At 36.9% G+C, this 13,614-nt stretch overlaps 2 protein-coding genes across 3 annotated transcripts in view; one reads left to right on the plus strand and one right to left on the minus strand.

The window, feature by feature from the left end:
* Positions 1 to 10,945, plus strand: part of dhx37 (DEAH (Asp-Glu-Ala-His) box polypeptide 37) — a 16,761-nt gene extending 5,816 nt beyond the window's left edge. Inside the window, exons 11-28 of one of the 2 annotated variants that reach the window (XM_060881019.1) lie at positions 164 to 278; positions 577 to 678; positions 761 to 822; positions 904 to 1,042; positions 1,250 to 1,326; positions 1,807 to 2,039; positions 2,134 to 2,245; positions 2,366 to 2,472; positions 3,481 to 3,669; positions 3,774 to 3,898; positions 4,067 to 4,183; positions 6,419 to 6,591; positions 6,947 to 7,061; positions 7,812 to 7,949; positions 8,078 to 8,172; positions 8,304 to 8,377; positions 8,474 to 8,571; positions 10,478 to 10,944. In XM_060881019.1, coding sequence (XP_060737002.1) covers positions 164 to 278; positions 577 to 678; positions 761 to 822; positions 904 to 1,042; positions 1,250 to 1,326; positions 1,807 to 2,039; positions 2,134 to 2,245; positions 2,366 to 2,472; positions 3,481 to 3,669; positions 3,774 to 3,898; positions 4,067 to 4,183; positions 6,419 to 6,591; positions 6,947 to 7,061; positions 7,812 to 7,949; positions 8,078 to 8,172; positions 8,304 to 8,377; positions 8,474 to 8,571; positions 10,478 to 10,554 — 2,148 coding nt within the window. In that variant the 3' untranslated portion in view covers positions 10,555 to 10,944. Of the gene's footprint in view, positions 1 to 163; positions 279 to 576; positions 679 to 760; positions 823 to 903; positions 1,043 to 1,249; positions 1,327 to 1,806; positions 2,040 to 2,133; positions 2,246 to 2,365; positions 2,473 to 3,480; positions 3,670 to 3,773; positions 3,899 to 4,066; positions 4,184 to 6,418; positions 6,592 to 6,946; positions 7,062 to 7,811; positions 7,950 to 8,077; positions 8,173 to 8,303; positions 8,378 to 8,473; positions 8,572 to 10,477 lie in introns of both variants that reach the window. The other variant, XM_060881020.1, reaches the window with a different exon arrangement.
* The window catches only part of pptc7a (protein phosphatase targeting COQ7 a), a 182,106-nt gene that overhangs the window by 129,287 nt on the left and 39,205 nt on the right, over positions 1 to 13,614 (minus strand). The gene's annotated exons all lie outside the window — the stretch shown is intronic.

Below are 13,614 nucleotides of genomic sequence, written 5' to 3' on the forward strand. Positions count from 1 at the left end.
GCCATTTCCACTATTCTGCCTGTTCTGTTGATCTTAGCATTTCAGTTTCAGTGCATTTTTGAAGGACGCAATGAGCAGGTACATTATTATTTTTTTCAGTAGAGCTCTGCTTTTAAAACAAAACGTGTCTGTTGTTTCTGTGTGTGCACATTCATGCAAACAGGTAGAGGCTCGTCAGTTCCCAGTCACAGTTCACTTCAACAAGCACACACCACTGGAGGATTACACAGCAGAAGCCTTTCGCAAGACATGCAAGATTCACCGCATGCTGCCACCAGGTCAGACACACACCCACACCCACACACACACACACACACACACACACATACACACAGTATTTGTAATTTCAGTGTGTATTTTCAATAGTTTTACAGTAATTTACAGCATATTTATACCTTTAACTGATGTCCAGTTGTGCCTTTATCTTATGAGATGTTGGCAAAAGCTACAAGTTACATACTTGGTAGATGACAAAGTAAATGTGTGTTTTTGTCAGAAATGAGTGTGCTTTACGTCTCATAACAAAGTGCATGTCGACATCACACATGGACTGACTGCTTCTGTGTTTCGCTGTAGGTGGTATCCTGGTGTTTCTGACAGGCCAGGCAGAGGTGCATTCTGTGTGCAGGAGACTGAGGAAAGCATTTCCATACAGACCCAACAACATGGAGCATACTGGTAGGAATGTGTGCACACACACACACACCTCACACACACAAAAAAAACCTTTGAAAAGCTTCTGTTCTTTTTGTTGGTACAGAAACAGAGGACACATCAGAGGAGCTGAAAAAAATTAAGAAGCAGAAACAGAAGAAATCAGTAGTATGAATTGTTTCCATATTTGTCGTCTTTACTTATTATATCCTCTGCCATGTGACTCACTAGTCTCATTTTCTCTTCTAGTCTCTTCCTCGCATTGATCTGGACAACTACTCGGCGCTACCTGTGGATGACAGGGATGAAGATCGCCAGGCTGGCATTGATGATGATGATGATGACGAATGCTCAGATCTGGATCTAGGCGATCAACCAGAAGACACTGGTCAGATTTTACTCACTGTTTATGATTGTGGGATGTATTCAGATGTTGTGTGATGAAGGACTAAGAAAAGTGTGCAGAAGAAGATGGAAAATGGTAGTCAGCAATAACTTGAAGGTTAGAGGTTAGGTTAGGCAGACGTTTAGGTGTGGTCTTCCTCTTGCAGATTCTGAGAATAACCTGAATGTATGTTTTTATTTTGGCTCTTAGAGGAGAAGGCAGATCCCTCCATTCCTCTGTACGTGCTGCCACTTTACTCCCTGCTGGCACCCGAGCAGCAAGCTAAAGTAATATATTTTCCTCTTATGTTTCTTACCTTATTAACAGAATGTTGCATTTTATGTGGAAACATTTTTCGCATGTATTTTAAACAATCTAAAAGCTAAAAATGGCTGAGGAGTGTGTATAGGTGAAACTATGCTTGTAAAATGGTAAGGATAGTTATAAATTTAAAAAAAAATATAAAGGTAAACAATCATTTAACATAGAAATCACAAAATCTCTTGGGAACCCAGAGCTAAACTACACTGATATGAACCACACCAGAATAACCTCAGCAGTCTCACACCCCAGTGCATTTGCTGTGTTCTCACCTGCCCAAGTGTAATTTAACATGTTGCGAAATGCATAAGGGTTTGATTCAAATGGACTAAATCCTGCTTACGTAAAAGTACTCTTAAAGGACTACCCCTGATTTTTTCATTAAAAAAACAGTTTGGGGTTAAACACTTACTATTATTATTGTTGTTGTTGTTGTTTTTGTGCAGGTGTTTCGTCCACCTCCTCCAGGTGCCCGTTTGTGTGTGGTCGCCACCAATGTGGCTGAGACGTCTCTCACTATTCCAGGAATTAAGTACGTGGTTGACTGTGGTCGGGTGAAGAAGAGATTTTATGACCGAGTGACTGGTGTCTCTACCTTTAAGGTCACCTGGACTTCGCAGGCCTCAGCCAATCAGAGAGCTGGCAGGGCAGGAAGAACAGAGGCAGGACATTGCTATAGGTTGTCTGTCCTTGACTATTATAACATTTGTTTTGAGAAAAGATGATTTATGCTTGCTTGTGTGTAATTATATTTTTTTGTGTGATGTGTGTAGGCTCTACTCATCTGCAGTGTTCAGTGATTTTAGTCAGTTCTCTGAGGCTGAAATCACTCGTCGCCCTGTTGATGACCTTGTTTTGCAAATGAAAGATCTCAACATTCAGAAGGTTAGAGGAAGAGATTACATGGCCATTATGTTTTGTGTAACACTCAAACATGTATGGTAACTACTTAGTGAGTTCCTTCTCACTATTTAAATAGTGTGTGTGTGTCCCATGTGCTTGCAGGTGGTGAATTTTCCGTTCCCTACTCCACCATGTTCAGAAGCACTGGTGTCTGCTGAGCAGCTACTTATCTCTTTGGGTGCTCTAGAGGAACCACCTCGCCAGGGGAGGTTGGTTTCCTTTTTGTTTACTTGTGTGGTTTATACTCACACCAACAACCAGCAACCACAGATGATGTATTTAAAAAAACAACATGACAGTCATTCAGCACATTCCTGAAATGAGAATTCTCCACTCTGCCAGTAGAGGGCAGTAGTTTTGATAATGCAAAAGAAAGGCAGTTTTGCAGTCAGTCTATTAAATAATATAAAAGTTATTATTTAGCAATGTAATCTGTTAGTATAAGTGTAACATAAATAAATCGTAAGTAATGAACAAACAAATGATATGAAATAATAATGTAAAATACTGTCCTGCCTATTGCGTATCAGTATCTGTAGTGACATTATTTTGACCGACTTACTGTCATACTGTAGCCCAGCTGACATTTCCATGCCTCTGTGAATGTGTTTAATATGTTGAGTGTATATGTGAGTAGATACCGTAATAGGTCATATCATAATTAACATTCTTAACGACTGGCTGCAGTATCATTTGTAACCCTGTTCATTTCCTTGTTAGTGAGTGGAACACATACCGTACATACGTCTTAGGTTTCTTAACTATACTTAACTATATGTCTTAAGTTTCTTAAATACGTCAACTATTTTATAATAGTGTTCTGTTGTTTTTACACATTTGGTTGATCTTGATGTTTCCCCATAATGTTTTTGTGTGTGATAAATGCATATTATAGTAGTTATTTAATGATAAATAATCTGGGGATGGTTGATGAAGTGATTGACATCATAAAAGCTCATGGACTTTCTGACAAAGATATAATTTTACTAACCTCAAAAATATCAGTATATTTTCAGTTTGTACTTTTTATTAGCTATTTATACTTGCATTACTTAATTACTAGTTAGCAAATGCTCAGATAGTCATGACTTTTTTCCTGACTATGCTTAAATCAATATACCTATGACAATATTACAACTAACATTTTGCATATGAATTCATAATTCTTTTGTATTTGTATTTGCCCTGTTTACTAGTGCTCTGAATCTCTCTTACAGAATGGTAGACATGAAGCGAGCTAGTTTATCATGTCCTATAACTCCTTTGGGACGTGCCATGGCAGCATTTCCTGTTGCACCACGCTATGCTAAGATGCTTGCACTGGGCCGGCAGCAGGGCTGCATGCCCTATATCATAACAATAGTGGCAGCTATGACTGTTAGAGAAATCTTTGAGGAACTGGACAGGTAAGACTAAAAAGCATTTCATGTTCTGCATGTGAAATGGTTACATGAGTTACATGTTCTAAATTGTTTCATCCTTTTACTGTTTGTTTCTGCCTTTGTCTCAGACCAGCAAGTAATGAGGAGGAGAGCAGTAAGTTGGCTGGAAGAAAAGCACGCTTCAGTCAAATGAGGAGGTTGTGGGCAGGCCAGGGCCAGTCTTTACTGTTGGGGGATCTCATGGTGATGCTGGGTATGCTGCAAATAGTTATACGCTAGCTTACAAACTTAAATATGTCAGTGGTCTATTTTATTATGTGAAATGTAATGACCAATTTAATGGATTTGTGTGTTTGCATATGTTTGCACACGCGCACCTGTGTTTGTGTGTGTGTGTGTGTGTGTGTGTGTGTGTGTGTAGGTGCTGTTGGGGCTTGTGAGTTTGTTGGCTGCACACCAAAATTCTGTGAAGAAAACGGCCTTCGCTACAAAGCTATGTTAGAGATACGGAGACTGCGGGGACAACTCACTAATGCAGGTACAGTGCTCTCCAGAATTATAGCCAACCTTCATAAAAATGAACATGTAATAAGAGTAACACACACAATAAGTGACATTAAAACAGTACCCAGAGTTTTTTTTAACACATTTTGTTCTCTCCAAAAAACATATTTGAAATGATTGTAATTTTGATATTTCTGCCCTTCCCTTGTTTGGGTTGTATGTATGACTCAGCATCTTGTTGTAACCTTTATCTATGATCCAAGTCTAAACCTCCTGACAGAGGCAACCAAATTCTGTGCTGAAACCTCTTGGTACTTTTTGGCAGAATACATGATGACCCCAGTCTCTGTGCAGTAAGACATCCTGAACAACCAGCCAGAAATGGGCCCCAAATTATTAATAAATGACCTCTGTGTTTTACAGTGGGGTATCAGGAGCTTTTCCTTGTTTTCAATCCCCATTTGCCACCATAGGTGCTGTTGTTCTGCATGACAAAGAGTTTAATTGATCATTTCATTTGACCACAAAATATGTCAACAGTGGTTCCAACAACAACTGGGTTTTACATGTGTACCAGCTCATATTTATAACCCAGTTAAACAGAACATATTTAAAGGTAACAACAGAGCACTCTGGGTTTGAATGAATACTTGAAATTAAATAGTGTTCTAAAAAATAACAATAAGAAGCATTTATTTATCATAGTCTGCAGGGCTATAAATTAGTAGTGTGTGATAGGATGATTTTAGATAATAAACTATTAAAATGTCTCAACAATCTGACAGAGATCATGCATTTTCTTCTTAAAATACTGTCATGGCATTTCAAGCTGCTTCATGACCCAGAAATTCCTCGCTAGTTTGGCTTGTGCTCTCCCTGACAGATACACATACATACAAAGCAGGAATAACCAAGAGTGGCCAGCTCTTTCACTCATGTTTCCTTCTCATTCTGCCTGATGATAAAAAAAATAAAACAAAATAAATTCCATACATGGAACTGCTGAATCTTACACAATAGACACAGCATAAATATTGGTCGTTTGGTAAATATGTGCAGGCAGGAAGAACATGTTGAAGAAACATGAGAGATTTGTTTAACCACTAAGAAGGTTCCGAACATAGTGTGTCAAGATCCAGAAAAAACACTGAGCAAACACATGAACAGCACTGCAGCTAGAAAAACACTGAAAAAAGTAAACAAATGGGTTTAATACTTAAATAAGTAAGCTCTGAAAAGACATTACTGGTGCCATGACATTGTACAATATATAAGGGTTTACGCAACTGCTAGAACTAGTTGATCTTTCTCATGACTTGGCAAGAATCTTCTTATGACTTTGCAAAATTCTTTTGACAGCACACTTTCTCAGCTGTGTACAGAAAAGTAATTAAACCTAAACTCTTAAACATTAATCTCTTGTCTAAAAAATGTTAAATGAAATGTCAAACCAGCTTTTAAAACATAAACTCTCACTTGCTTGTCAATCACCTTTCCCTTCACGGCACATTAAAATACCGCAGACGTTAGTAGAGGTGATGTATTTTTTACTTAATTTTTGTTAAATACAATATTAAGTGTTTTGATGTAATAGTTTAAAAATAATTGTTTCTCTTTTTTTGGGAAATGCATTTTATGAAAATTTGTGCACTTCATGGTAATTTGGCTTAATTGGACTTTTACATCATTAGGAAACTTGGTTTCATAAAAACAAAAATAGTCTTAAACCTAACGTGAAAAAATTATTATTTTTTTTTTGCTAGATTGTTTATTCCTAGAATAACATAATTTGCCAGATATATTTATTTTAAAATTCAGTTCTAATAATTTTTTTTTGTTAGAACAAAGATTTATAATGTGTGTGCGTGAGAGAGAGAGAGACAGACAGATAAAGAGCTATGCGTTATGTTTCCCAATGTCAGAAAATAAAATCAAAAGTGTCTCATCTCTCTAGAGTGTGTAGCATAATACTCATAATTGGTAATGGGAACTTATAGTGATACGAAAATAAATAGGAGTAATCTTTTGTGTATGTAACAACACTGATATTTACTGACATAATACAATTCAAATATATTAAGAACTTGAAGGACATTTCTTTCTTGTCTATCATTTATGTATTAATTTATACCCATTAAGATATAAGGCCTATATTATACAGAAGGCCTTTGCTCAAGGCACAAAGCCTGACCTGACAATACAACATAACTATATATCAGCATTTTTTTAATCAGGACTGTGTGCTTGTATATTATTTTCTCCTATACAGTGAATGCTGTGTGTTCTGATGCTGGTGTGTGTGTGGACAGCAAAATGCCTCCTCCAACTGAATCTCAGGTAGCATGCCTGAGGCAGATTGTGTTGGCTGGTTTAGGAGATCATCTGGCCAGGCGAGTACAAGCTGAGGAGCTATTGGATTCAAAGTGGAGAAATGGCTACAAGGTAAACATGCAAACACACACACCTGAAATTTGAAAACTGAAAGTATATACTGTAAGTAACTGGAAGCTAAAAAAAATACTAGACTGAATAAGAAAATGTATTTGTCATTTCAACCATAATTAGTTGGTGCCACCATTACTTAGTGAAATGAAACAATGTTCCCATAGGACCATGATGCTACATAAAGCTACATAATACAACAAGGAACTAGGGAATGAGTACAATCACACAGTTCTACATAATTATACTCAGTCCAAATTAGAGTACCGTTTCCGTTCAGAGATAACATTTTTTATAGTTAATTATAATGTGACTTATGATTGTTTGATAAATGCATTGTTTAACATCTGTGTAGACTCCTCTGCTGGATGAGCCTGTGTTTATTCATCCGTCCTCAGCACTTCACAAAGAACTGCCTGAGTTTGTCGTCTACCAAGAAATTTTTGAAACTACCAAAATGTACATGAGAGGTATGTGTTACCTTCCTACATGAGAGAAATGTTACCTTCTTATTTTTATTATTTTTATTTTAATACTTGAAAGTTGTTTTAAATATCTACACCATGCTCAAGCCCTCAATGTCTAAATTACCCTGATATACAAATACACATGAGGGCACTGTTTTCTCTGACCAGTATTTATTATCCTATAGGTCTAGGGGTCATCAACTGGCAGACAAAATACTGTAGCTGAACTTAATCACTAGATATAAATCTGACTAAAGTGACTCTGGTTTTTTAAACACAAAAATGTATGAACCCTGTATCAGCTCCTCTGTTGCAGACTATCCAGTAAACATGCAGTTATGAGTATGAATCGAAGGCAACTCATTTGAGGGCATGAGATATTATGCAAGATGTGGAGGCTCTCGCAGATAGTTAATTTAGCATTTCTGATTAGATCAGACAACCTGACAATGTTTGTTGAAAACCCATTGACAATGATGATAGATTGTAAAAGTCAAATAGATAAAGAGGTGTGCTTTTACTCTACTGTCTCAAATTCAAAATGGCTCCATCACATGATGAGTGGCTACGCTTCAACAAAACCACTTTGCATTGTCTCTCTTATAGTGAGAAACTAAGGAATTGAAAGTGAATTGAACCTATTAATATTTCATACACTTGATATTATAATGATAAAGATTTCGAGAGGTTTGGGTGTATTGTGCAGTACACCATACTACAGACTAATGCTTTCATGATAAATGTTACTTCTAGGTGTGTGTGCAGTGCAGCCTGATTGGATCCCAAAACTACTTCCCCAGTATTGTCACTTCAGTGGACCGGAACAAAACCCTGCTTCATGGTACTGCACCCTCAGTGGCAATGTGAAGTGTCAACAGAAGAGCACATTTTGTAAGACTACACCTTTCTCTCGCCATTTTCTTAATGCCTGTCTGACCTTCCCTGGAGGTGTTGAATAATGAGGCATGCCATTTTCATCCTAGGTTGTGTGTGAACTGTGTCTGTATCTGTATTTATAGTCAGAGTTGGATGGAAGCTTCCTGCCATTGAGATGGATCATCCCGAAGGCCTTGACCGATACAAACTGTTTGCCAAGTTTCTGCTAGAAGGGCAGGTAAACTTGTTTGTGTGGATCTATGTGTTGTGTGTGTGTGTGTGTGTGTGTGTGTGTGTGTGTGTGTGTGTGTGTGTGTGTGTTAATGATATAGAGAAATTAGTGATTAACTTCTGTCTTGCATACTATAGGTGTGTCCTAAATTGCAGCGATACAGCACATGTTTATTGTCAAGCGCTTCAACCATGCTAAAGACTTGGGCCAAGTAAGAGCACAATTTACATAAATTACTTTTTATCCATAAGTACATAATTGTGGTGCAAATATAAAATGAGTGTGTATGTGTATGTGTATATATAAGGCTGCAGCCTCGAACAGAAAACCTTTTGGGAGCATTGGTGTCAGAAAAAGTGGACAACCGAGATGCCTTACAAGCTGCGTGGAAGAAAAATGAAAAATGTGAGTACTTTCAAACCACAGGCAGTAGCTTGTAGGAAAACGTCAGCCTGGTATATATAAACAGAATCTTTTCTCATGAATTTCTCTTTTGTCTCGAACTAATCTCTCTATTATATAGCAAAAACAAAATAATTACCCTTACCCTGCCAGTACTTAGAGAAATTATATATACTCACTGAACACTGTATTAGGAACATTTGCACATTTATGCAATTATTTAATCAGTCAGCCGTGTGGCAACAGTGCAGTGCATAAAACCTTAAGGTGGATGGGCTATAAACAGTCAGTTAAGAACAGAAAGCTGAGGCTGCAATAGGTCCACGCTCCCCAAAAACTGTCCAGCTGAAGAATGGAACAGCATGGCCTATTTTGGGGGATCTTGATTTCTGCTGAGGAACACAAATGACATGGTCAGCATAAATCTATGAACCCAAACTTTCTTGTCAACAGTTCAGGTTGGCACACTTTTACAAGTGTCACGCGAATGCCACTGTCTTTTGCCACTGGCACTGTTGTTGACCATGTGTATGCCTTCATGGCAATAATTTCTAATAGCTACTTCCAGCATGATAATGCACCAAGTTACAAAGTAAAAGTCATCCCAGCCTGGTTTAACAAAAGAACGAGCTCAGTGTTTTTTCAGTAGGGTTCCAAGTTGCTGGATCCGAGTTTAATAGAATGCATTTGGGATGTAGTGGAAAAGGAGATTCACTGAATGAAAGTTCACTTGAGTTCCCTCCCAGATGATCATGCAATCATGTCAACATGGGCAAGAATATCAAAGGAATGTTGCCACTATTATGCGGAATCCTTGGCAAGAAGATTTGAGGCTGTTTTGAGACAAAGGGTGGCCCAACCCAGTATTAGTCTTGTGTTTCTAATAAAGTGCTCAGTAAGTGTATATTGTTTTATGCAAGCCATATCCAGTCTGCATTAAACATGAAATCTTTTAAAGTTATTCATTATACTATAAATTATTATAATTAGATTTTTTTTTACTTTTATTTGCATATAATGTGTTTGTGTCAGATTTATGACAGACAGTGTGGTTCATAAGTATTTAGACAGTGTCACAGATCTTATGTCCTCTGTACACCACCAGCATGGATTCGAAATAAAGCAACCTTAGATCCCTCGGTTAACTCAGGCAATGGGACAATTTTGAAAGCGTGCTTCATGGCCTGATGTGACCCGTTTCCTTGTTAATTTATGACAAATTTCAGGAGGAAAAAAAGGATTAGAGTTGATTCTAAGTGTTTATCTCACAGCATAATTTATTGTATATGCTGTAGCCAAATAAACAATTTTGGTATATTTGGTAATGCGCAGATGAGTTCAGCAACCCCAAAGATTCTGGAAGACGACAGAAAACAAGTGGGATTCACAGAATTCTTTTCGTGAGATGGATTTTCAGATGGATGAAACCAAGATTAACGTGGTTAACGTGATTTTACAGTTAAATCTAGATTAATTCTTAGTTAATTTATACTTAATATTACTTGCATATAATTTTACGATTGTGGATTGTACACTTAACCCTTAGTTGAAGTGTAATCAAATTGAAATTTATCTATACAGGGTTTTCAAAAATTGTGTAATGTAAGCCAGATGGGCTCTAGTATACTGTGACCAGGAGTGTATAAGCATAATTGTACCTGCTCTCTGGGTAGGTATTGTGTTGCAAGTAGCTTTTTTTCAGATTGTGTTCACCTGCTCTGTTGAGTAGCATGAGCAGCAGTTTGGAAAAAGATGGCTGGCAAAACATTTCAGAGGAAGTGATTGTCACCATGCTTTCCATGTGAAAGCTGTCATGTGATTAATAAGAACTAGCTAATGAGCGAAACTGGATGAAAATTTAGATGCCTGAATGTGTGTGAATGCTTTTTTTTTTTTTTTCCCCTAACAGTTCTCCTGTCTGCATACTGTCAATGGGTTCCAGAGTCTCTTCATGAAGAAGTCACCAAGAACTGGCCTCCTGTCTGACACACTCTGCCTTATCACCCATCAGTGGAAACACTAACACTGCCCCTTTAAAAATTTTAAGAGCTGGCCTTGCGGGATCCACACCTGCATAAGCACATATCTCAAGGCTGCAGAAGGTTTTCTATTGTCTCTGCAGAGATTAATGGACATTTTTACCAGCTTTCTATATTTATTCATGAGCTCACTCTGGGCTTATGGTGGATAAAATCTGTGGGAACATGGACCTTCTGTTCATATATTTAATCCTGAACTGAAAAGAATGACCATTGAAAGTATGAATGTGTTTAAGGTATATTGCATTTGGAAATGTAGTCATTAAGAGACAAAAACGAAAGAGTTTGTGTGGTTCAAAAGTTTTACTAGTTGTGAAACTTCTAAATACTATATATATATACGTATATATATATATATATATATATATATATATATATATATATATATATATATATTCAAAAGTTTTATACCTTTAAATACCTTAAAAAAAATCAGTTCAATTTAAAAAGTAATGTTAGTTCTAATCCAAAGTAATTGGTTCGTGAAGTGATAATTGGTACGTACTTGGTTAAAGTGGCACATTATTTCATTTTAAATAAAATAATTGTAGTGTTTTCACTATATTAGTTGCCACTTAGTAGAGACATGAGTTTTAAGGAAATTGCCATAATCCATATGTTTTAGGCATTTTCAATGCTGCCTAACATTTGATTCTAAAAGATTACTTTCAGGACTGAATTGGTGTTAAATAAATAATGAAAATAATATTCTTTTGATTGTATGATTTCTGGAGTATGATAAAAGTGTTGAGTAAAGATTCTTGGTAGAAGTCATAATACCTGGAACAATGTTAAACTTGTTTGGTGAGTTTCAACATCAACCTCTCCCTAGACCCCCCTGTTGTTACTTTATACTAACAGACATGATTTACTGTCATGGTTAAATGATCATTATTCACTATTTAAAAATAATGTAGGACTATTCTTTTTGATTGACATGATTATATAACTGCAATTATGCACAATGTGGATTAAAAAATGTTCATTTTCTGAAGATGAAGTCTCAACCTTTTGTCAACTGGCTTTTAGTTTAAATGATTATTTATTGGCAGAACAGCATCATTAACTCACATTTCAGTAACAGAATTAAAATATTATCCAAATTCATCAGCATGTACTAATACTGTATGAACACAATATACTGAGTAAAAATGACAACATACTCAAAAATGAGTATTTGATAAATAATTTCTAATCAGGTCTACGTTGTTCTCATGGATTCGACGTGTACGATAACCCATTAGTTCCTCAGGAGCTCTCGGTTGCACTATTATAAAATAGTTGTAGAAAGGACATTATTTACATTTACACTATTTACTGTAGAGTATCACCCAAATGAGGATGGGTTCCCTTCTGAGCCTGATTCCTCTCAACGTTTCTTCATCATATCAATTCAGGGAGTTTTTCCTTGCCTCCATCACCTCCAGCTTGCTCTTTAGGGATAGTTTTCTTCTTATTATATATCTATTTCTTTTTCTCTCCCAGGACTTTAAAAATCATCAATCTGAATCCTATGGTAAAATTCTAAGTGTTAAACCTAAGATGCAGTACCTTATCTGCTCAATTTCGGGGTTGCCACAGCAAACAGATTGTCTGCTCCACATATCTGATTTAGTGCAGAATTTGCAAAGGAATTCTCTTCCCGATAAAACCCTCCCATTTTATCCGGGCTTAAAACCAGCACTGAAATTTAACCCCACAGTGGTTGAGTCGGATCCCTGCCTGGGAATTGCACCACAGATGAACATAAAATCCATCAGTCATTTCAGTGGCCTTTATTAGATCCCTTAACGTATTTTTCTCTACTTCTTGTATTTTAAAATGCAGTTTACCTAAATTGTCCATCCCAGTTTACCTGGATTCACCCTACTACTGTACTGCACAGGTTGCCACCCTGAACCTGGAGTACATTTATGGCATTTGGCAGAGTACCCGAGTACTGTCATGCACATTGTTTTCTGTCATGCACATTTCAGTGTTTCCTGCTCCCATCTCACCTGATTAAACTAATCAGCTAAATAACAGTTGTTCTAAGCAGTATACAATGTACAGGACATGGGAACTCAAGGACCAGGATTGGCAACCTGTGCTGTACTAGATGAAGGAAGTATGCTACTATGCACTGTGTAGTGTGAATGACAATTAAGGAGAGGTAAACTATTTCTATACTAAATAGTGTGACACCAATAGTGGAGTAATACTCTTTAGTAAGGTACTATGAGGTAACTTTACCTGACTGATGCTATTGAGTCCTGAGTCCTACTTATTGGGAACTTAACTACAGTATTAGTTATGACATGTAAAAATTCATAAAACTCCCATTTGTCATGATTTTAATTTTTTACTTTGAAGAGATTTTTGATGTACTTGGTGGCCTTTTGTTTGGCCTCTAGGAAACATGCATATGGCATCCATTTATGATATGGCAAAAACAAACATGATCAAGCACTTTTTTCTTGAAGAAAACTTCAATTTTCTTCACTTCAAGTCAAGATTATTACATTTGTTCAATAAAATTAATAATCCTGAATAAACTGCTCAAACTGGTGGACCATCTTTGCCAGCTAAGTTAATTTCCAGCTTCCTGGACTTGACTACTTGACTAACCTGCAAAATGTTTCTCATGACCCTACAATTCTTACAACTCTCCCCACTCTCCAAGACCTGTACTTCTCCAGAGGGAGCAAAAGGGCAAAGAAAATCACTCTGGACCTCTCACATCCAGCACACTTACTCTTTGAACTGTTGCCATCTGGCCGACGCTACAGAGCCCTGAACACCAAAACGACCAGATATAGGAACAGTTTCTTCCCTCAGGCAATCCATCTGATGAACACTTAACATACATCTGATGAACACCTAACATACACAGAACAAACCCTATTCTTACATTGTCTACAAGTACTCATTTATATTTTCATTTGCACATCTATATTTGAATTTGCACATCTTTACTTCAATTTGCACATTTATATTTCAATTTGCACATACAACTGTCTATTATTTG

Source organism: Tachysurus vachellii, chromosome 11 (genome assembly GCF_030014155.1).
Source record: "Tachysurus vachellii isolate PV-2020 chromosome 11, HZAU_Pvac_v1, whole genome shotgun sequence".
Lineage (NCBI taxonomy): Eukaryota > Metazoa > Chordata > Actinopteri > Siluriformes > Bagridae > Tachysurus > Tachysurus vachellii.